Source organism: Neolamprologus multifasciatus, chromosome 4 (assembly GCF_963576455.1).
Source record: "Neolamprologus multifasciatus chromosome 4, fNeoMul1.2, whole genome shotgun sequence".
NCBI lineage: Eukaryota > Metazoa > Chordata > Actinopteri > Cichliformes > Cichlidae > Neolamprologus > Neolamprologus multifasciatus.
In genome coordinates, this window is record NC_140442.1 from 6,138,822 (window position 1) to 6,161,980 (window position 23,159).

Below are 23,159 nucleotides of genomic sequence, written 5' to 3' on the forward strand. Positions count from 1 at the left end.
AACAACCCAAGCTTCACTTGATTATACTCAGGTCAGAAAATCATTAACATGTCAGAATTTATAGCCTCATTAAAGACAAGAAAGAGAGGGCACGCTAGAGTTTTTGTTGGATAAGCATCTAATATTTTCATGTGTGTGCGGGTGCACGGGTATGTTGGTATGGGTATATATATATTTGTAGGTTGTGTATCCTTTGAGGTGTTAATGGGGTTATTGAAAATGTGTATATGTGCGTATGTGTATATACGTATGTATGGATAGATAGAAACATATATGTATATATATATAAAAATTAAAAAAAAGAATAAAAAAAAACACACATGACATATAATGTAATTGCAAGGAGGTATTTCTGTAGTCTATTGATTACTAGATAGTGGAAAAGGGGTGGGACTAAATAAGCTTGTGCTTCTTCCTGCTCCTTTTTGAACATGAAAGTTATTTGTAGTTGTGGTTGCTCGTTTTCTTTTTGTTTTGCTTTGTTTATTTGTCTCTTTTAATTCTATGTTGTTGTACTTTTTTAACATGTTCAAAATAAAGATTCAATCAATCAATCAATCAATCAATCAATCAATCAATCATCAGCTCACAGTAATAATCCTAACCTTCAGATGTTTAGAGGCCTCGTTCTCCATGGTTAACATGTTGCAAATACTAGTTACTAAGTTATCTAGCAGACAGAGATGTCATTAGTTTAGCAAAGTATTTTGATAGGATGAGAATACTACAGGATGTGCTTTGACAAACAGTTTTGAACCAATTAAAATCAATGACAATGGTTTCTTTATGGATAATTTATGCAGCACATTTGTGGTAAAATGATTAGTTGAAACAAAAAAAAAGAAAGCTGTCATTTACCCTAAAATCTCACTCTATAATCCCATTCTCAAAAAAAAAAAAGAGTGAAAAGACAATAAAACAAAGCCTGTCAAAAGTACGGGAATGTCTATATGACACCAGTTCACGAAAAAAAAAAAAAAAAAAGACCCTTTGTTCGATACAGTCTGTTTATCCATCTCACAGGCGGACACGGCCTGTAGAAATCTCTTCTTCCTGTGTCTGCCTCCTGTTTTCCCTCATGAGAGGAGTGAAAGAGCCAAAAGAGAGGAAGAAACAGAGCGAGGGAGGGAGAGAGAAGAAAAACGAGCGCATCAATCAAGTAGCTTCTTATTGCCAACAATGAGCTCAGTCTCCTGTGTCCCTTCATTTACAGGACTCACTGGGCTTGGACAGGCTCGTCCTCCCACACATATAAATACACTGATAACAATTAGACAACATATTTAAAAACTATTTATTTGTTTTTGAGACAGGGAAGGACATATATACAGTATATATTTATATATAACATACTATTCTTTTCTTGCTGTAAAATAAATTTGATACATTAGACTTTGCACTGCAAGTCTTGTCATGATACATATAATACATTTACATATATTGATTTCTACCAGCTAGTCTGTATTCATTTGATCATCCTAGGGTCCTTAATTTCTTTAAAACTGCATCACTTAAAACACATTTTAGCTGCCTTTAGCATGTAGCAGCCCCATAGAAATAGTTTTCTATTACAGTTACGGCAGTAGCAAGCTTATTGCCCAGAAAAATCATTTAATACTGGACTCGTCTGAACCCTGGGATAAACAAAGTCGTCGTCTGGGTTGAACAGCGAACTCTGACATTCAGCGCTGGCTCTGATCCTGTTTGTCTTTGGCTCACACACCACTTAATTATGCTTTAATAACACTGAGTTCACAGAAAAATATTCCTAGAAATTTCTTTTGCAAGTTAAACCCCTAAAGGTTTCATTCAGTCTCCTAGATGAGTCGAAACAGTATGGCCAATAATGCAAATTTTCCATAACCTGTCAGGTAATACTGCCTTCAAAATGTATAGCTAAGGATGTGTGGAAACATTTTTCTGCACTGGAAGAAAAAACCAGGCAGCCCGAGTTCGTTTTCCATCCATTTTTCATTTATAAACCCCATTTGTGAAATGTCTGCAAAACCAGTTGCTTTCAATGAGTCACTTTTAACAAAACTAAGTCCTCAAAGTATCATTAGCTTTGACAGAGTCTGAATATAAAAAATATATTTAAACATATATACCTATAAACATCTAACTGGAGTGGACATGGGGATATAAATACAAGTGAAAGAATATTCACATTTGAAGTTAAACAAACCAAAACATCACAAACATTCCTTTTATAGAAAAGTGCATCTGATTTAAATTGATCTTTACGCTAAAGCTTCTCAGTCAGGGAGGTCTGGGCCAGACACACGTGAACACAAAGAAGGCCCATCACATTAAGGCCTTTAGTTTGACTTTTCAAACAATAAAAAGCGTCATCTGATTTACTTTTATACATACAAGATTAGTTTATCTACTCCTGCTCTGAGCTACGGCAGGAAGATGTCTGACAGAAAAATTAGTTACTACGAGGTGAAGTTCCACCCTTAACATCCCTTAAACTGTTTATTACATTATTTAGCTCAGTCCCCAGACTGTATTGAAATGCACTGATTTTCTGAATTTACCTGAATGCATTAAGACGGCCTGAAAGAGTAGATATTGTTCTTCTACCTGAAAACTAACTGTTAGAAAAATCTCTCTTAGATCAGGCTAAGCACCTGCATTGCTCCTGTTTGCACCTCTCACACATAAAAACTAGTTTCAAGTGAAAGAGCGAAGCATGTCAGAAAAAAACAAAACACCTGGCAATCGTTGAAAAGTTTGCTTCAAAAATGTCGTTTCTCAAAATGAAATTTAACTGAAAAAACAAACTAATTTAAACTAATTGGTCAAGTTGGGAGTAACGTGCATTTCTTACTTTAGCTGCACATGACAACTCTTTGGCAGTTAGAAAGTCTTGATTTCTTCTTTATGTTTTAAAATGTCATACATAATGCTGGATTAAGATGTTTCTTATATATTCTGTTCAAAGACTGCAGGATGATTATTTTCAAGATAAACTAATGTTAGATCCATTCAAATGCAACAAACAGAAAAACAAATGACCCTCATAGTTGTGGAGGATCATCGTCTATTCAAGATAATATCATCAGGCTTTGTGTATTTGTGTCCTATCATGATGTTATCCAAATTTCCTATCTTGCCTTTTACAAAGATAACTAAACCATCCTAAAAAACATCTTAATTTTAAAGGGGTAAAAAATGAAAAAGTGCATCACAAATAGCTTAAAAAAGAGAGATTTCTTTGTCTCAGAAAGGTGGAGATGGACAAGACGGGGAAAACAGAACAGCAATCCTGTCCATTTAGCGGCACTGTGGTTCAGCTTACACTTTCGGCTCACTGTAGCTTTAAAATGAGCTGAAGCTGCATGTTTAGATTTAAATACTTAAGGATATCTGGTATTTCTCATAACTGCACAAGTGAATGTAAACATGGGAGCTGATGCAACTGGTGCTTGAGCCTTAACTACATCATTCTGCCTTTGGAGTGCATCATTTGGTGTGTGTGACCGTGTGAGCTTGAATCTATCAAGCTACTTAATCTGTGTTTTGTTCCCCCCCTTGTGGAGACTCTTGTAAGAGCACATACTGGCATTTTTAAGGCTTCGTGTTGACTGCCATGGTCAGCGTTGTTTGTGTTCTTTGGATGTGCTTGTGAGAAATCTTCTTTGAAGTATCCGAGTCCTGGAAGAAGCTCAGTGCCCTTAACACTGACATCTCAGTCATCTCTATGTCTGGATTTCTGGGATCTTAAGGAAGCTGCACATGCTGCTGAGGCTACTCTGTGGTTCAGTTCAGAAACCACGCAGGTCTCAACACAGTATCTGGGAGAAAGGGTGTCTGAGCAGTTCCTCAGCACTGGGCCTGTGTTTGGCTTCCACAAAAATGCTGCGGATAAAGTCCCGTGCCTGGTCGGAAGTGTGCGAGGGCAGAAGCGGGTTAGTGGGCTGGGTGGCGATCTTGAATATCGCTGCCATGGCCTCATATTCAGCCCACGGTGGCTTTTCTGTCAGCATTTCGACCACTGTGCAACCAAGACTCCTACAAAAGACATACACAATAAATGTAACTTTAATATTGCTTACAGTGGAGTCTCAAAACAAGTTGAAACAAATACCACATATTTTGTCTGTGCGACTCACTCCTAAAGCCTTACAGGAATGTGTTTAGTGGAAACTTCGACACACACTGTCTGCAGATGGCCTCTGCCACCTATCTGGGATCTTACTCTCCTTCCAGCACAAACTGAAAACCTGGAACATACCAACTTCTGTAATGACCTGTTTGACTGGCCTTCAGCCAATCACATCACTCGCCTGGTGGGTCACCACCCAATTAGACTGCATGAGGGAATGTGGTCTGCTGTGTGTGGGAGTGTAGTAGAAAGTGGGTTTCATACAGCAGGCTCCTCACACAATTTAGTGTTTTCTTTTGAGAGAACATTGTTACTCCTGCTTACCAAGTAATAGTCTGGTATTTTCACACGTCTCAGCCTCCCCAACTCCTCATCGTGTGATCCTAATTTCATCTTCGAGTGTTTCTGCCCAATAAACTTAGTAGTTTGTTACTTCCATCAAGGTGCTTCATGTGTTCGTTTCACTCTCACACAAGTTTCCAGCACCAATCGCAGGAATCATAATGTGCAGCAACAAACACCCGATTGTTAGTGAATAAAGACTGCTGGTGATCTCAGTCACTACTGCAGCTACTGCAGGAGCATATCTTAGCTGTCACTGGGACAGAGGGGGTACATCCTGGACAGGTTGCCAGTCTACTGAAGGATTTGGGTAAAGATACATCTGTATGTAAAATAAGATTTCTGTGACCTGACAACATTAAACCTTGTTTTTTTAACTCTATGTTTAGTGTGTAAGCTGATTTGTTAACTGAGAGACACAAAAAACTGAAGTAAAAAATGCTGCATGTATGGATGTTGCTGTAAAGAAGCAGCGTACCAAAAGAATAAAGCAAGGAGGCATAAAAAGATGTACTCAAGGTGCAGTCTTTGAGTAAATACACAGATTAAGAATATAGTTCTTGTAGTTTTAGTCATTAAAACTAACGCATCCATGTCAACACCAAAAACAGTACCACCATCATGCATTTGTGTCAGTTCCATAGTTTCTACTAAGCCTCTCTCTCTTTCTAGCAAATAAACTGTCAGCAAGCCTTTTGAAACGGTGCAGAGGTCAACTTCAGTTTAACACACCGCCTTGATCGACTTGGACAAAACTAAACCGAAGTGGATCTTTTGGTCTTACCAGACATCAGCTTTCCTTCCGTAGCCCTCTCCGCTGATCACCTCCGGACTCATCCAGTAGGGGGTGCCGGTTACAGAGCGTATGCCGGTGCCAGACATGCAGATGGTCTGGAGCCTTTTGCTGGCACCAAAATCTCCAAGCTTCACGTTTCCCGCTGAATCCCGCAGGATGTTGGCACCTGAAAGCCACAGTTGATATGAAACATGCAAATATTACATGTCAATAATCATCATCCGCACGCAGTAAGAACCAAGCATCTCATTATAAAACACTAAACGTTTTCTTTCTGCAGAGCATGATGTTTCAGTATCTGCAGTTAAACAGGAATACCTTTGATGTCCCTGTGTACAATCATGTTGCTGTGCAGATAGGACATGCCTTCCAGTATCTGCCTTGTGTACTTGCGGGTGACATTTTCTGTCAGCGCCCCATAGGCCTTCAGCTGATCTTTGACAGAACCCTGACAGGAAGAAATCACGGGTTTTACATGGTAATGCCTTAAAACAACAGCTTAACAAGTCAGAGATGGTGACTGCAATAAAGAGTAAAGACAATGAGCTACAAAATAAAGTTAAAAAGCTGAAGATGACAGAAGAATGAAAAGGAAACAAACGTGTTTCATGTCACTTTCTTTTTAACTTCTGGAATAGTTAAAAAACAAAAAACGGCCCAGTTATTGTGAGCTAAATGGAGTAACTGTAGCGGTTTGACCATTATAATAAAAGTACAGTGGTCAAATCGCTTTACTGAATAAATAAATATGTTTATATTGTCAACACAGCATCAACACAGCAATGCAAAACATTAACTCGTGGACATTTGTGTCTTTGTTGCCCTTGTGCGACTGGTTTCAGTCCTACATGCAATGGAAATGAACACACAGTCTGCGATTGAGCAAATGATTATCATGAAAACAATCACTGCTCTGCCTGAATCTGTAAAATGAGAGCTGCTGAGACTCACCCCCGGCATGTACTCCATGAAAATCGTGAGAGTTTTCTCGTTGTGATCCCTCAAACAACCGTAGTACTGAACAATGCGCTCGTGATGTAGGTTTTTCAGCAGCTGGATTTCGCACTCTAAAGCGCTGACCTCCTGCACAGAACAGTGAACACAGGGAAAATTAAAAACTGAAGAAAGGGCAACAAATAACAGAATATCTATAATTTTTCAACATCTTTGCATTTTTATGGATTTGCAAATTGCAAAATTTGGATTTCAGCTACAGCTAAGTCCCGCCCCAGGCCCTGTTATATCAGTTACCATTACACAGTCATCATAAACAAATGCAGCCATAAACAAATGATACTTTTTCTTTACTGCATGTGAAGTCAAGCCAAAAGTGGAAACTAATGCAGAGAGTCAATAAAAGCCAACAGCACAGGTTCCCTAAAAGTAGTTCCTGTGTTTACTTCAGAGAATTAGGCCACAGCGGAGAGAGAGAGACAGAGAAAGGAAGAGTAGGAACTCGGAGGGACACAAACTAATCCCCAGGTCCCAGCACTGAAGCTGCTTTAACAGAAACAAATACTGAATCACATTTGCTACAAGCAGGGGGTGGGAGTGGGGGTGTGAAGGGGTAACAAGAGGTCAATGCAATGCTGACCCATCGCCCCTCCGTCACCACTGCAATATCTGGCTGCTCTCAGATACAGGAAGTGACAGTGCGTGTTTTCTCTGTGGCAGACAGGAAAAGAAATTAAAATGGGGAAGAGGGGGGGTTGATGGTGGAAGGACAACTTCTACGATGCATTCCACTTTTAGTTTGTTGATTTTCCTTCCAGCAGGCTTTTATTTTTGTCTCGGGGGATAAAATAAAATTGGAAGCTTGAATCCAGAGCCGTAGCTAAACTGTGGATGTTGGTTGATTTATTAATCCCACGCTCAGCTATTCCTGCTAACAATCGACATTCCAGCATAATGACCTGAACAGATTATCGTATGAAGTCACACTTGGCACATTTTCAGCTGGACATTGGTCCCGACTCATGACTTGTCAGTAATGTGCAACCTTGAGTGCGACATTAAAAAAAACAAGAAGAAGAAAAAAACGATTTCATCATTCATGAGATATACAGTAAAAAGAGGATGTGATGTAACCTTCTGACAAACGCAGCACAATTTTAATGTACAAGCAAAAGCAAAAGTTTGCAAATATACAACATGTGAGCATAACAAGAAAGTCACCGTGGAAACAAGAGTACCAGGGAGAGAAATAGTGAGAACGCCCACACACGTGAAAAAAAAATTCTGTTTGTGAAGGTATGCATAAAGTTAAACCATCCGTGTCAATGAATATCTCCTAGCTCCTCACCTTACTGGTCTCAGGACTGTCAGGATCAAACTGGACTTGCTTGGCAGCCAGCTCTCTCCCAGTATCTACATCATAACACAGGTAAACCTGACCAAACGCGCCCTGGCCCAGAAGCTTCCCCCGGCGCCACGTCACCGGAGCACTGGGCGCTGAAAACAAACAGACAAAAAACAAAAAACAAAACATTTGTTGGTTGTTGTTTTATGTATCCATTCATTCTCTTCCACTTATCCTTTTCAGGGTCGCACAGGGCTGGAGCCTTTCCCAGCCGTCTTAGGGCGAGAGGCAGCTACACCCTAGACATGTCGCCAATCTGTCACAGGGTTAACACATATACACACCTCATACTCACATTCACACCTATGGGCAATTTAGATTTTCCAATTAACCTGTCCCCACTAACTGCATGTCTTTGGACTGTGGGAGGAAGCCGGAGTACTCTGAGAGAACCCACACAAACACGGGAAGAACATGCAAACTAAACAGACAGAAAGACGCCGGCCTAATGTTGGAATTGATCTCAGGACCTTCTTGCTGTGAGGCAACAGTGCTAACCACCAGCTTACATTTTCAGAAACATAACTCAATATTAAACAAAATGTTACTCATTCTGTTACACAACTTCCTTAAATGGTCATTTCCAGTTACAATTTTAAATCCAGTCTTTAACCTCCTAAGACCCGAACTCTTCCACGACATGCATTTTTAATTTCTCTTTGATATTTGGGCATATTGGGGCCCGATGAATGTAAAAACAAAGAATTAGCAGATTTTTTTTTAACCATATTTTTGTTTTTAAGAAAAATAAGAGCCACATATGAGGATATTCGTTTAAAATTTTCATAGAACAGTAGCAGTATAATGTCCTCGTAAGTGGATATCAGGCCCATGTAGAGCAAAATTGAGTATTTTAGTCTAAATAACCCAAAATGTGATGTCCACATACAGTATGTGGACGCCAGGTCCTAGGAGGTTAAGGCAGACTTGGCTCCAAGTACCCGGAGTTAAAATTGTCATTTGACAATTTGAAATAAACAAAACAAACCGAACTTCCTGTCAAATTTAGTTACATGTTTCATTTACCGACACTATAATTTTGCTCCCGTGGGTGATTTTATGAAGAGTGTGAAATCAAATGTTTTTTCCTTTATGATGCAGTATAACAGGAACTAACATGATTGAGATAAGCTTCAGCTGAAAAATATAATTAGCGCTGTTGACTCATTTATTCACCTCTGTCACGAGCACCGCGTATGAACCTTTTTATTAAAAAGTTGTGTTTTACTCACACTTGTGGGGAACAGAACGATCCTGGGGGCGTAGCCTGCCTTGTGCGTCGACCTGCTGCCAGCTGCCCAGACTCTCCTCACTGCCGTTAAGTGACCGTCTTGAGGGCACTAGAGTGAAAAGGTTCCCCTGAGGGCGACGAATCCGTGGAAACGTTCGGCGACCTTGAGGAGAACAGGAAAGAGTGCGGCTGATTCTAATATAACATTGTGAATGGTGAGACTAAGGAAGGCTATACTACAGATGGAGGCAGTATATAGTAGATATCATTAATCTCACCTTCACTGTTGTCCTTATAAGGGAGGGACACAAGGTACCTTCGAGGAAAGGTGCCTCCCTTCCCTGCAACCCTGTCATACACATGATTCTCCCGATCTGAAAACAAACACCCAGAGTGTCATAGCTCAGCAGGAAGCTGCAGTTGAACAGTTTAGTTAGCTGCACGGTGACACGTACCATTAAATTTAGCTTCTTTGATACTCTATTTTGTAGCTTGTACTTGTAGCTTGCAGCCAGTTTACATTATCACTAACAAGAAATCACTGATTAACAAAAGTAGATAACAGATAAATTATTATTAAATGATTATATTGCGTATAATAGATAGATAACAGATCAGTAATTAATGTTATGCACTCAGCTTATCAAAGCGCAGAGCAGTTTGCTAAAAACTTACTAAGGTAAGACTGAATGCACACATTGTATGTCTTATTACATGAGTGCTGTAATCATCTTTCTATATAGGTAATGGAAATACTGGGCTTGGCTGTTACCTGAGCACTCTTGACGATTATCAGGGTAACTCTTGGCTCTGTGCATGCGAGACTTCCTCAGTGAGGGGCTGTGAAAGAGGAGCAGGAAGGATGAAGACTGAGGTATGTTCAGAAGCCATCCCATAATAAACGAAGCGTTTCATCAGCAAAACGTTGCATTTATTTTATTTTACAAATACCAGTAGTTGAAATGTAATGGAGAAATGATAAAATAAGGCATGAGTAGTAAGCTCCTGGCAGGAGGCATCAATGTTAGTTTTGTATTTAGCAGGCAGAGCCTGTTTGTCACCTGTCTGAGTTGCTGTCCAGAGACTGGCAGCTTCCAGAAATTGAGTTCTCTGCACTGCTCCAGGGATCCAGCACCTGCACAGGGCACAATGGAAAATTCAGAGTGTCCGTTTTTATGCGCGTGTGGTTTGTGTACACACAGGACTATGTTTTTGAAAACATTTTCTGTAGAACAGCTGCTCTGGAAAATGGAGATGAGCAAATCTGGGGAATTTGCCGAGCACTTAGTTCGGCTTTTTACTCCCAAACTTAATTTGAACTTCTTAGGAACATGTTTACAAAATCTCATCATGTCAGCCTCACAGCCCATTAAAAACCAAAGTCGGAAAAGATCTTAATTGAATCTCATACGTAAACAACTCTTAAAAGTCGTAATCACAAAGACACAAGATCCATATGATTTCTATTATAAGTTTTCTTTTCCTCCATTATGAATAAAGAGATGGCTCACGCATTGATCGCTGGTTTCTGGGATGAACTCTCCCTCACTGTTTATGCTGGTGTATGAACCTTGGCGGGCGATCCTCTGCTGGCGTTCAGGGACGTAGCCAGGAGGTGGGGAACTACGCCCTGTGTTCTGAGAACCTGGAATCAGTCAGAAATGATGTGTATTAGCTAGTTACATGTTTGCCTGATTTTAAAAATTGTTAGGCTCTGTTCCTCTCTACTGAAACTAATTTTTATTTTCCTGCAGTACACATGAAAGTCGGACATGATGCTGTTGAGACTACAGTCCATGTTGTAATTTTGGGGGTTTTCTTCTTGCTGACCAACAAAGATAAGGCAACAATGAGAACTAGTTTCAGCATTTTAACTTGTTATGATGCAAAGCTCTCAAGCCTTCTAGGAGCTACTTTGACCCCTCCTCCTCTAGAGGGGGAAAAAAAATATCCTAAAACAGACCACTGGTCTGCCACACTAATAGCATTCTGTAATCTGATTGGCTGCTGTCCAGCAGGCATCGTCTAGTGATGGTGAACAGGAAAAGGAAGAGGACCCATTGCAACAAGGGGAAGCAAAAGAAACACCAGTACAAGAGAGTAAAATAAGACAGGCAGGGAAATCAAGGGAGTAAGGCACAACAAAAATATCCATAACTGATAATTCAGTAACTGTTAGGAGATATAATCCAGTTCAAGTCAATCAGATCTCTTTTTTTCTCAAATGATTAAAATTTGAAGAACTTTAAATAGACCTGAAATCACAGTATTTACCGGTTGATAGGTGACGCCCCCTGGGCTCGGGGGTTTGGTACACTGTGCTCACATCTCCAGTGGACTGGGAGGATTTGATCCTCACCTGCTTACATGGCACGTGGTGGGAAGGAGAGGATGCCTGTAGTTTGGGAAAAGATAGGAGAACAGAAGATGTGAACAATGCTTTAACACATTTAACAATTTCCTCATGTTATCAAACCACTTAGTGTCGGTAAATCAGGAACTTGGGTATTTCACAACATGGCGCTGTGGTGAAGAAATTGTAGTGATGCAACTGTATGCTGTAAATGCACGCCCCTGTGTGTGTGTGTGTGTGTGTGTGTGTGTCTTACATTGCTGTGCTCCTGAGTGAGAAGCAGTATCCTGATGCTCTTCATGTTGGAGCTCCGGTCTAGTAAGTCGATTGCCTTGTCAAGGTCATCCTGTCCTCGCAGAGGAATGGACAACTGCCAAGAAACCAGACAACAAAAAGAACACACACATTCAAAATGACATGGAAACAAATCCTTGCCAACATTTACAAGCATACGCAGGCTGCTGCTCAAACGTAAAACGCACGAACATTAAATCAACACAGAAAACAGACATGCAGGAAGGCACAATTGAGCGAATGAGAATTGGAAAGCTGATAACGGATGATCCATTACTCATGTTTCCATTTACCAAATCACTTGCCCTTCCTCAAAAGAGGATTTACAACTACTATTTAAGAACATAACATCTTAAGATTTAAAGTACAATTTGAATGATGTCGCGGTGTCTTCCTGCATCTTTTACTCGACTCTGAACATGTCTCGACTCAACGATCCGTCAAATTCTTGAGGAAGGTGGGTGGTTGGGTGAAGGGGGCGGGGGGCACAGTATAACACTTTACCTCATTGTTCATATAATGCAGGTCTAGCTGCTGGCCAAAGACCGTCTTGACTTTCTGCTGAATTTCCTCAAACTGCACAGGTCGTCCAAAGACCAGGATCCTGCAAAAAGAAAAGCAGCAATGAATCATCCAGACAAAGGAATTATAAAAGATTTACACCAGTTGGTAAAGAAACTGCGTTAAATTACGTGCACACATGCAAACAAAATACACAAGCTGATGTTTTGAGTGTGTGCAGATTTTTCTATGTACACCTTGCATATTTGTGGTTTATGTTGGCAGTCGCTGGCTAACCACAGTCCTTTTCCCTTCTCTTCTCCAGCTCACATACCAGTCTGAATTAAGTGTGTGTCAGACTGTGAGAAGTGCTCTTTCATGAACTGGAACATGTGACAACAGCTGCATGCCTAAGTGAATGTGTTTATGTCTCCTCCATGAGTTATTAGTCACTCTCACTTCATATGAATGTATACTACTGGAAAGCACGATAGCCACACATTCACAACATGCATGTTAATGCAAACCATGCCAAACTCACCTCCTCTCTCCTGAGAACTCAAACTTTATCCTGACATCGTCCTGAAAGAAAGCAGAAATAGCAAGGTCAAAGAATGCTAATACAGTAATGTACAAAAGTCTCAAGTAACTAAATATTTTGCTTTCCAGGAGCCAGATTTTCTTGTAATTTTTTAAAAAGTGAGCAGTGGTTTTCTAATCTTAATGAAAGTCTTTTTTCTTTTGGAGATTGACTGCTTTTTCACTCATTATTTAGACCAGTTGTCGTTGTACCTGAACATTTTCAGAGAAATGTTGTTTTACTCAAAGTTGTATCTACACATAACTAACAACTTAGGAAAGAACTAAATTTAAATTGCATCTTCTGATTCTTTGTTACTAGCGGCCCGGTGGAAAAGCACATAATTATTTCTTCTTTCTTTACTGAATTTATGTAAAATGCCAATGAGAACAAAGTTTAAGCCCTAAACAGTATTCTTACACCAGTAAGGTGATTCGCAAAGAGCTATTGGCTGCACACTTGGCATATCTTATGCAGTGTGTAAGAGCCAATTAAAGGTTAATTTTATTGGTACTGGTAAAATGATTAGAGGAGAAATATACATGTTTGATGTTAAGAATATAATTTCTAGTTAATTTCAAAATACTGTTTTGTTAAAGGTATAGAATATAGAAGTGCGACATTCTAATGCGCTTTTTAGTATTTTGGGCTTCCGGCACACTGTAATTACGTAGTTGGGGAGTCGGATAAGCTGGAAGCAACACAGTTTTTTGACCAAGTCTTGCCATGTAAACTAAAAGCTTCAATAAACATAGTTTTTGCAAGAAAAGTACCTAGACTTGCTCGCGTTTCAAATGCATGTTGCTGGACTGACTCCTAAAGGTGGTACAGAAGAGTGAAATAGAGACGGAGTGCCGCCACTACACAGTGTGTCCTTAAAATTTTAAGGAAACTAGACAAGCAGAACAAAATAAGGTGGCAAAGATTCGGATGAGTCATGTCTTTAAGAAATAAGAAAAAAAAAATCCAATTTAGACCTGACACAGGCCTTTGCATTTTGTCCTCCAATTGATCCATCTACTGTTCACTGAACCCTGATCAGAAATGGTCTTAGTGGATAGCTGTCAAGAAGCCATTCTTAAGAAAGGGAAACAGGGAGAAAAGCCTGAGGTGTGCCAGACTCCACGAGAACTGGAGTGAAAATCAGTGGCAACAGGTCTTATAGAGTGATCAATACAAATTCCAAATAATTTTGGTTCAAATCGTCAGTACGTGCGTCAAATGATGTCAGAAAAAAGAGCCAAGAATGAGCGTCTCCAGCCATCTGTAAACCACAATTAAGGCTCTGTCTGGTTTGGGGCTGCAGCCAGTGGTGTTGGAAATCTTCTCAAAACTGATGGAATTATGCATGAAAAAAAACATACTGTCAGATTTTGATCCACCATGCAATACCATCTAGAAAGTGTGTGATAATATCCCCAAACACATTTCCAGAGCATATCGGTATAGAAAAAACACAAAGAAACTCCAGCAGTCCTCCTCAAATGATAGATCTTATTATTACTGAAGTGGCGTCGAATCAGACAGAAGGCAACAAAAGGCAGCCAACATCCTAAGAATGTCCCTCAAGACGTCTGGAAAATTATTGCTGAAGATTAATTAAGTAAATTACAAGAAAGCTTGCCTAAGAGAGTTCAGGCTGCACCGAGGAGTAGTGGTGATCATACCAATTAGACTTCACCTGTGGGTCTCACACAAAGCCGAGCCAATGTGTACCTCTTTAATTTCTTAGAGAACTTGCACTCGTAACAACTGCAAATAAAGTTACCGAGATTACCCGGATAGCCAAGCAGAGAGAGAATTTCTTGTTATAATTCTACAGGAAACAAACTTATTCACCTTCTTGTAGAGTTACATGAGGAGATTGCTTCCTGACTGACCATCAGAAAACACGAAGCTACAGCCAGGATCCAGCTGGCTTGGCTTAAACTGAAAAACGGAGAGATCAGCTAACATGGTCCTGTCCAAAGGTAACAAACTACACCTACCACCAGCTCTAAATCTTACCAACTAAGTTATTTCCCCTTGCTTTCATTTGGACAAAAAAACAAAGTGTAATACTGGAAATTGAGGACATAACTACAGCTTAGGATTCAGGATGCTGACCATTAACCCATGAACAGCAACAACCTGGGTCAAATTTAGCTTGGATGTATTTTTCTCTTTTAAATATTGTCATATCACTACTATTACTATCCCCCACAATTTGCATTATTATATCCTGGGCAAAGATTCTTCAAACAGCCCACGTAAAACTGTGAAATGAGGAAGAATTTGTTTCTACTACTTGTGAACTTTTCCATTCTACCTTTGGACAAAACTAGGGTCCTTGCTCCCTAGTGTCCAATTTCTTTTGCAAACTTGTCAGGTGCTCACATAAGCTTTATATATACACACTGTACAGATAAAAGTCAAGTATGTATATCAATCTTAAATGCAACTTTTGCAGGAATGGGAACGAGTTTTATTTCCCAGAACGTTGCTTTGGGCAAACACCAAGATTAAATTTTAGGTGGGCCAAGTGCCACTTTTTCTTCTTTTTTAGAAAAGCTAAAAAATTATTTGACAAATTGGTGGTGACTTTGGAAATTCATGTAATTTTGCTAAAACTATGTACCATGTGCGTCAGGAGAAATACTAAAAGCATCAAAAACTTTTGCCAAATAGTCCTGGACACTTACACTGAGCTCTATTAAAGAAGTTTTCTCTAATAAAAATTCTTTGCTTGACACATTTGTCCACCCTGATCTCTAGACTCGGGGTTTTAAATTGAATTATAGAACAAATATCACTCTGGCTCATTATGTTTATTAAACTCATTTCTCACTACACGACTTAGAGAAAATATATTCCTTCAAAACACAACATAACAACGTATTCATTTAAGACACAACAACTGAGGAAGCAGTTTATGAAGACAAACAAATTTATAGGGTTTAACCTTTGTTTAGACCTGTTTCTAAAGGGTCTTGCCTAATAAATGACAACTTTACGTCTTCAGAACTGCATTGCAAAACTCACCTTATGTGTTTTTAGACTCACAAAATCTTGATGTTGTGTATTCATATTGGATCAGTGTGTTTTGTTTTTGATTTGTAAGATTTTAAGTTCTACAGTTTCATTAATTTTCTGAAATTTTAGATAATTAATTCTTACTTTATAGCCAAATTGCGATCGACTGATGCTGTACCTGTCTGTTGGCCTGTGCTGGTGTTTTGGGTTTACCGCTGTCATGAGACAACACCGGCTGCCGCCGCGTCATCTGGAGGGCAACGAGGTCCTTCATTATAGAGTGGAGAGCCTGCCTCTCATCTACAGGGGAAAAAAAGGTTGGCAAAAAGCAGACAATTAGACAGTGGATTAACAAATGAGTGGTGTGAGCATGGCACAAAGTGAAAGAAATATGAGCTCTGCACTAACAGGTGTGAAAAGACAATCAGTCATCTTTAATTGCAGCTTTATTGAAACTATCCTGTGACTGAGTATTTGAGGCTTGAAAGAAGTACTTTGTTTTTGATATCTTTATTCCCACATTTGATCTCAGGGCAAGTTCTGTCTTGTCTGGAAAAGCTCACGAAAGAAAAATATTCCCCTTGTATAGCTTGGACAGACATCATACAGCCCTGGGGCTGAACCAGACCCCTATCTCCAGAATGCTGAAAACCAGTCCTCTTCACCTGACTGTCTGGAGAAGCAAGTCGCACCAGCTATGCCCTCGGGGATGGTGATTGGTGTGTATGTCTGTTTTTAATGTTGTTTAGAAAACTATACTCTAAGACTTACTCATTGTGGCGTTGTTTGTGATCGAGGTCTACAAACCAGTCTTCAGAAACTTGCAGGGTTGCCTCTGCTGTTCAACCAACTCCCAGAGCCTTTAGTGGTAAACACAGAAATCAATTAGTTATGAGAATAAAGCATGCAATAATTGAGGTAAGAACAGATATGACAAAGGGCATCATTAAAAACTTGCACTACCTTACTGGTAAATGTTATGTATATGAGGAGACAACAGGAAAAAAAAGGAATCGCAGAATAAGACCAGAACACTGGCATGACAAAGAACCTGTTATATTGTACCCGTCTTATATGAAATTACAGCAATGAAATTACACATTAGTGTTTAATATGTTTCAGAGAATCTCTTTTTCATTTACAACACAAATCTCTTCTCATTCCTTGCAGGCACGTAACCGAACCCTGCAGACCACAGACCTAAAGAGTTTTTCTGACTGGAAGGCTAGGCGAATGTGAAAGTGTGCAGCGCATGTGAGAATGTGTATTGTGAGTTTGCCCATGAGAAAGAATGACAGTTGGAAACGGCTGAAATTCAAGCTGACCTGGCAGTGATTATTCTGGCTTTGTCCGTATGGGAAAAATGTTCTTTGCGAGGAGTTTTCTGCCGTTTTAAGTAACTACCAGCTTTAAACAGCCTCCTTTGCACGAGCTGCAAAACTCAAAGTCGGTTGTGTCATAACTCCATTGTTGATGTTAACAAGGCAATATTATCAGCCCTGCTCAAGGCGTCAACAGCATTATAAACTGAGGCATTTCCTTCAATGGAGAGGGTTTCCCTCATATTTGTACCAATAAACCATGGAATTTAAACTAATTCGGCAAAGGCAAATACAAAGCACTTTAGAGTTTCTTGAGACTTTGAGGTCTCAACACAAACTTCGTTTTCACAAATGCCCCAAATAATGAGTAAATTTTGTTCAGTCAACCAGATACAAGTTGCCAGCAACTACAGTTTAAAACAGCTGTTCCCCCAGAAATGCACCAACTTGTTTCTCACCCAGTTCTGATACCTCAACGTAATATCTGGTGATATTATGTAGAAACTGTGTACCACACAGCATCCTTAGGAAGACGTTTATGACCTAACTTGAACCCAAAGATTGAAATAGCATGTTTTAGCCTGACAGATGCTTTATTTTTCTTGAAATATACTGCAGCAAATCAATCCCTCTACACAAATTCTATCATTAGCTGCTGAGTAAGTCTTGAAAACTAAGGACTGGTTTGATTTAGAATAAGGCTGTGACTAAAAAAAAACCCCAGTCAAAGAAGGTCAGACAAGAAGTTGAACGGTGTCTGAGTCTGGAGCCAACAGCAGAGGCTGTCCGTCTGTATTCTGTAGTCAAAGGCTGTCTTAAAGGAAAGCAAGAACACGAGAAACTCTACTGTACATGAAATAAGCAGCATCGGCACCTGAGGCAACTCATTGACTTTGTGGCTTTCTGGGTAATAATCACCCACAGGAATGCAGGGCATGTCCGTCTGTGGTCGCCGGAGCGTTGCCACATTGCTTTCAAGCTTATGCTACTCTCAAGTTGCCCTGCCAACGGTGAAGGTGCCAAATAGTTTTGTCCTGCAGTCCTTGAACTTGTTTATAGCATCTAATTCCAAAGTAAATAACATTGAATTTATGCAGCGTGTATTTCTCACTGCTGCATTAGTGCACAGACACTTGAGGTAACATAGAGCAATTACCTCATGCATTACCTTAAAAAAAATGTGTGAGAAAGAACAGTCAACACAGTATTTAGAAATAAAACCGCAACTCAAGTGGTCCTTATGGTCAACAGCACAACAACAAGCTTCTCTGTCAAGTCCCCAAGCTACCCTCATCTCTCTCTTGCTTCTCCTGATTTTAATTACCTCCCAAGCGGAATTCGGGGAATTCAATGAAGAGTAAAGCTGCACTGTACCAGTCCAGTCAGCTGTGCCTGCTTTATTTTCCTTGTATCGCATTTCCAGGACTAGCAGGATTTACATGGATTTTCCTCCACCCTCTCTTCTCTGTCTGCTTTAAGAGGTGTTTAGTCTGAGGCTGTTTTTCTCAGCCACAGTCCCCTGTCTCAAGCCAGTGATGCATTAGGACTGAGGGCTTCGTAGCAAAATCCCATGGCCTGATGTCTGTCCTGTTTCAGGTGCACATGTGCTTTTCATTTAGTGGAACCCACCACATTTAAATATTGCAATCTCAACAAAGAGCTTGTGCTTGTGTTGGCTACGTGAAGTCTTAGAATGTCCTCTGTAGTGTTTTCACACATGGAAATACACTGAAAGTCAAAGCTTATGTGCAATGTACATCAAAATGTTCATTGTGCATGTTAATATGAAAACCACCGAAAAAGATTTAAAGACAGAAAGCTGGCACCTTCTGTTGCATTCATGGATAGGCTTGCAAAAGTGTTGTGAATAAAGACAACTTTGATTTAAAGCTAATATACTACTGTATATTAGCTTTAAAACAAAGTTGTCTTAGTAGCAGGAGTTGGCAATCAAAGTCAGATGCATCCAGCAAATGGGCCCATTGCTTACTCCTCAATACAAATATGACAAAAATTAAACTCTAACCAGAATGGTGTGGGGAATAGCCTATAGTGAGCTCTGTTCTAGGTTCATAGTCGCATCTAGCTTTTCAAAGCATCCTCTAATATGTCTCCTCTCAATACTTCATCATGCAAAATATTGCAGTTACTAAGCAATTGCATCACTCGTTATCAATCTCTCTTTTCCTTTAAATAGTAACATGAAGTCATTCAAGGTTAGTTTTCAACAGTAATTGTTAAGAAAACAAACTTACGTCTCCAGATACACAAACGTTACTGTGTATCTGGAAGTTCTGACACAGAAGTCCTGACTTATCCATAAAACAGATGTATGCTTTTATATGTCCATAACTAATCTGGCCCAAAGACTTCCCCTATTGACTTAAGTTATTCTGATAAACTCTGTCACTATTGTCAAATGACTATACTTGAGTGTAGGTGTTCATTGCCATCTCAGACTTCACTGACACACTCTCTTTCCTGTGCTGCTCTGGAATTCAGATCAATAGAAATAACTGCAATGTGAAGGTTTGGGTACAGGTTATTAATTTAGCTGTTGAGTTGATTTTTGTTCAGTTGTTTTATTTAATTTTAACTGCAGAAGGCGGTATTCTGCAAAATAGTACAGCCACCTCCCCCTCCATGAATTGCCACCTTATCATGATGGAGGGGTTTGTGTGCACACATGATCCCAGGAGCTATTTTGTTGAGTGCTATTTGCCCCTGGTATGATCTCCCAAAGCAAATTGGTCCTGTTTGAGGGGCCAAACTAAGAGTGATTCACAAGATGAAGGAAAAACAAACAAACAAACAAAAAGGTGCATGGATACTCTGGGATAGGGTTACTGGGGTCCCACCCTGGAGTCAATCGCTGGTTGGGGTTAAGTTTGGGAGGAAGGGGGCAATCCACAGGCAGTGATTTGGTTAGGCAGATTGACTTTGTAATTGTTTTTGTTATCAGACCATCTGCCTGCTGCAGTTTGTGTTGCACACTCAGGTAAAGAGATGAGCAGAGCTGTAAACTGATCACCACCTGGCTATAAGTTAAAACAGGTGGTGGTAGAAGATGCTGGACAGACTTGGCGTACCCCAAACATATAGTGAAAAACACGGGTCTGAGAGTCTGGGGAGGCAATGAAGCAAGACTTTCGGTCTCACTTGGCAATTATGGCAAACTGTCAGGTGACTCAGGAAGGGGAAGCAGCTTCCTGCTCATGCTGTTTACAATAGGGATGGAGTTCTGCTGACCTCAATAGAGGATATAGTCGCTTCTCAAGCCCACTGATACACCTTCTGTAGTAGAAGCAAAGTCTGGGGACAAAGAGGGGTGACTGGCCCATTACTGTGACTGATTTACTGAAGTAGTCAAAAGCTCTTTAGTGGTCGAGCCCCTGGGGTGGATTAAATTTGCCCCGAGTTCCTTAAGACTCTGAACTTGTGGCTGTCTCGTTTGACATGCTTCTGCAGCATCACTTGGAAGTTTAGGATGGTGCTTCTGGCCCTTTGTTGCAGATTCTGTTCATAACTTTTATGGATATATTTTTTAAGGCATAGCCACATGGCAGAGGGCTTCAGCTTTGGCAACCTCAGGATCACGTCTCCGCTCTTTGCAGATGATGTGGTTTTTCCGTCCTAATCAGGCAGTGATCTCCAGCGTAACATGGGTTGGTTTGCAAGCAAGTGTGAAGTAGCTGGAATGAGAACCAGCACCTCCAGGTTTGAATCCATGAACCTCAGCCAGAAAAGGGTGGATTGCTGACTCCAAGCCAGGGACGAGTTGCTGCCTGACGCTCTCCCTTATTGAAAAGACGAGGAGCTCAGTGATTTGGGAGGGACTCACATTAGAGCCATTACTCTACTATTGATAAAAGTTGAGGCGGTTTGGGCATCTAACTAGAATTCCTCCAAGTCCCGTGCTAGGAATGTTTTTTTGAGCATGTCCAAACTGGGAGAAGGCTCCAGGGTAGAAAAAGCACACACTGGAGAGATAATGTCTTAGCTGACTTGGAAATGTCTCAGCAGTCCCCCAGATGAGATGGAGTGCCCAAGCAACCCGAACCGGATAGATACAGAAAATGGAACAAAATGGAATGACACATGCTTGAGGAAGATAAGCTATTAAATTTTGTAAGCACAGCTGTTATATATTCACTATAGAATATGAATTTTAAAAAAATTCTCAATTAAAAAGGTGGAAAGCTGGATGGCATTTTCAACCCTGACTGATTAAGACAAGAGCTTACAGACTAATCTTTTTTTAATGGAAACTTTTAGAAAATACTACAACTACAATCTATATTCATTTTCAATTCCCTCCAGCTTGTTATACCTTCAATTTCTTAGACTTTATTCAACTAATTCAGCAAAACAAATAATTTCCAGGACACAGCCTATTCAATAATAATAATAACAATAACAACAACAATAATAATAATAATAATAATAATAAACCCGTAAATAATTAGAAAAGTTTACATTTCTGTTTTTGGCAGACAGATATAAAAAATATTTCACATTTTTTCCCTGTCGCATGAACACAGCGCATAATTTACACCTGGCACTACTCTCAGGTGTAGCTCACAACCCTCACCTGTAGTGTCGGCAGGTCAGGTCAGGTCAGGACCGAGGTTCTCCCGCGTACAGCCGACGGGTCACCGTAGTCTAGCGGCAGGAATGATGCAGTAGGTCCAGCTGTTGTTAACGTCCATTAGTGTCCTCGGTCAGACCAACACACCAAAGAGTGTGAGTGACTGTAAAGGTGCCATCGGCGGGGCTGACCCCCCCAGGTACCGGGGCTTGTCTTCTTTAACGGAAAGTTAGATCACACACAGAAACCGATTCTTTCCAGGTTGTAAAAACAAGCACGGTCACATGAGGCAGCTGTAAGCCTCACAGAGAAAATGTTCCGATGGGAAAACCTACATCAAACAGCTCCAGCTGTGGCCCAGAGGCAAACTTTTGCGCCGTTGTAGCCTCGGATCCTTGGAAAACTTAAATTTCCAAAACATCTTTAGAAGTCACACTAAAAATCGATGAATTTGGAAATGTATTCAGAGCCGTGTCCCATTACAGTGTTAAATACGAACAAAAGCTGCCAAACCAAAGTGTAACAGTAACCGTATGGCCTGTATGAAATCCATTTGTGGGTAGCAGCTCGCCAGAGGAAAGACCGTACGATTTCCGTGATTCTGATGGCCTCTCTTCCTGCTAAGTTTGCAGATTTTCCTCGACCGTGGTTCCAGGTTTGAATCCACAATATTCTAGGCAGAAGATGTTTTTATTCTCATTGTTGCATTGAACATAACTGCATCGCATTGCAACGTGAATGATGATATAAACATAATCAGGGAAGAATACACGAAGGCCTATCTGGCCTATTAAAATGTGCAGATTAATTTAATTGAGATAGCACCGTTCTGGGTTCAGACTTAAAAATAACACAGACTATAGGGACATTGGCAGAAAAAAGGTACTACCTTTGAGTTTATTATATACTTTAACCAGATGCGTTATGTCATGCGAAGCCAAGTAGGATAAAGTCCATCGATGTTTAAACTTCGCAGGGCTGCAGACTCTAAAATTGTAGATCCTGGAGTATTCATATAAACAGCAAAGTGATATTTAAAAAACAAACAAATAAACAAAAAAAAACGTACATTACACGAGCTCGGTCTGTTTTCAGCGACAGTAACAAAGATGTCGTTTGTTGAGAGGAACCAGCGGTCGTCCACAACCTTTCCGAACCAAAACAAAGCAAGAAATAATCTTCAGCTGAATACGTCAAACTTCCTGACAGAAAAAATATCGCCACCGGAACCAGCTTTTATGCTTCCAAGAAGTCATGAAAACGGCTCGAAAAGGTTGTATCCATGTTTCCCAGATGCTTCACTGTCCGGCATCCAAACGCAAGTAATAACGATGATTTATTCCCGGGGGGATTTCTGACTCCTAAACTATCTAAATTAGAGCCGTGCAGCCGCGGGGACGCGCTGTTACTCGGTGGAAGTCTTCTTTCTGGAGCGCGCACAATATTATTGGAGGGGCGGAGCAGCTGTGACGTCGTGAAGCGTTTGCTGCCGTGAAAAAGAGTTGGAAAATCCGAAATTCACAGCTTTTAACTTAACAGTCCTCATCCGTCTAAGTCATCCAATGTTTCCTTTAAGATTGAACAATAACGTGCATTCCCTAATTGAATTTAAATGACACGTTAGAATAATCTAACGTGAAGTATTTGAAGTCAAGTATTTTCATTTTATT

General features: G+C 40.2%; 1 protein-coding gene across 2 annotated transcripts; it reads right to left on the minus strand.

Moving 5' to 3' along the window:
- Positions 1 to 452: 452 nt before the first annotated feature.
- On the minus strand, positions 453 to 22,927 carry map3k3 (mitogen-activated protein kinase kinase kinase 3). Of its 2 annotated transcripts, XM_085158226.1 has the most exons (18): positions 22,379 to 22,927; positions 21,493 to 22,162; positions 16,351 to 16,439; positions 15,758 to 15,879; positions 12,529 to 12,569; positions 11,991 to 12,090; positions 11,449 to 11,562; positions 11,114 to 11,234; positions 10,351 to 10,484; positions 9,901 to 9,974; positions 9,612 to 9,679; positions 9,118 to 9,213; positions 8,841 to 9,002; positions 7,552 to 7,700; positions 6,201 to 6,332; positions 5,568 to 5,697; positions 5,238 to 5,415; positions 453 to 4,017 (listed from the first exon to the last, which is right to left on the minus strand). In XM_085158226.1, exons 3-18 carry the CDS (start codon positions 16,352 to 16,354, stop codon positions 3,789 to 3,791), a joined length of 1,854 nt encoding a protein of 617 aa, XP_085014352.1. In that variant the 5' UTR covers positions 16,355 to 16,439; positions 21,493 to 22,162; positions 22,379 to 22,927; the 3' UTR covers positions 453 to 3,788. The 2 variants fall into 2 exon arrangements, with proteins under 2 accessions (XP_085014352.1, XP_085014351.1); XM_085158225.1 differs by having other exon boundaries at positions 21,493 to 22,927.
- Positions 22,928 to 23,159: the final 232 nt, after the last annotated feature.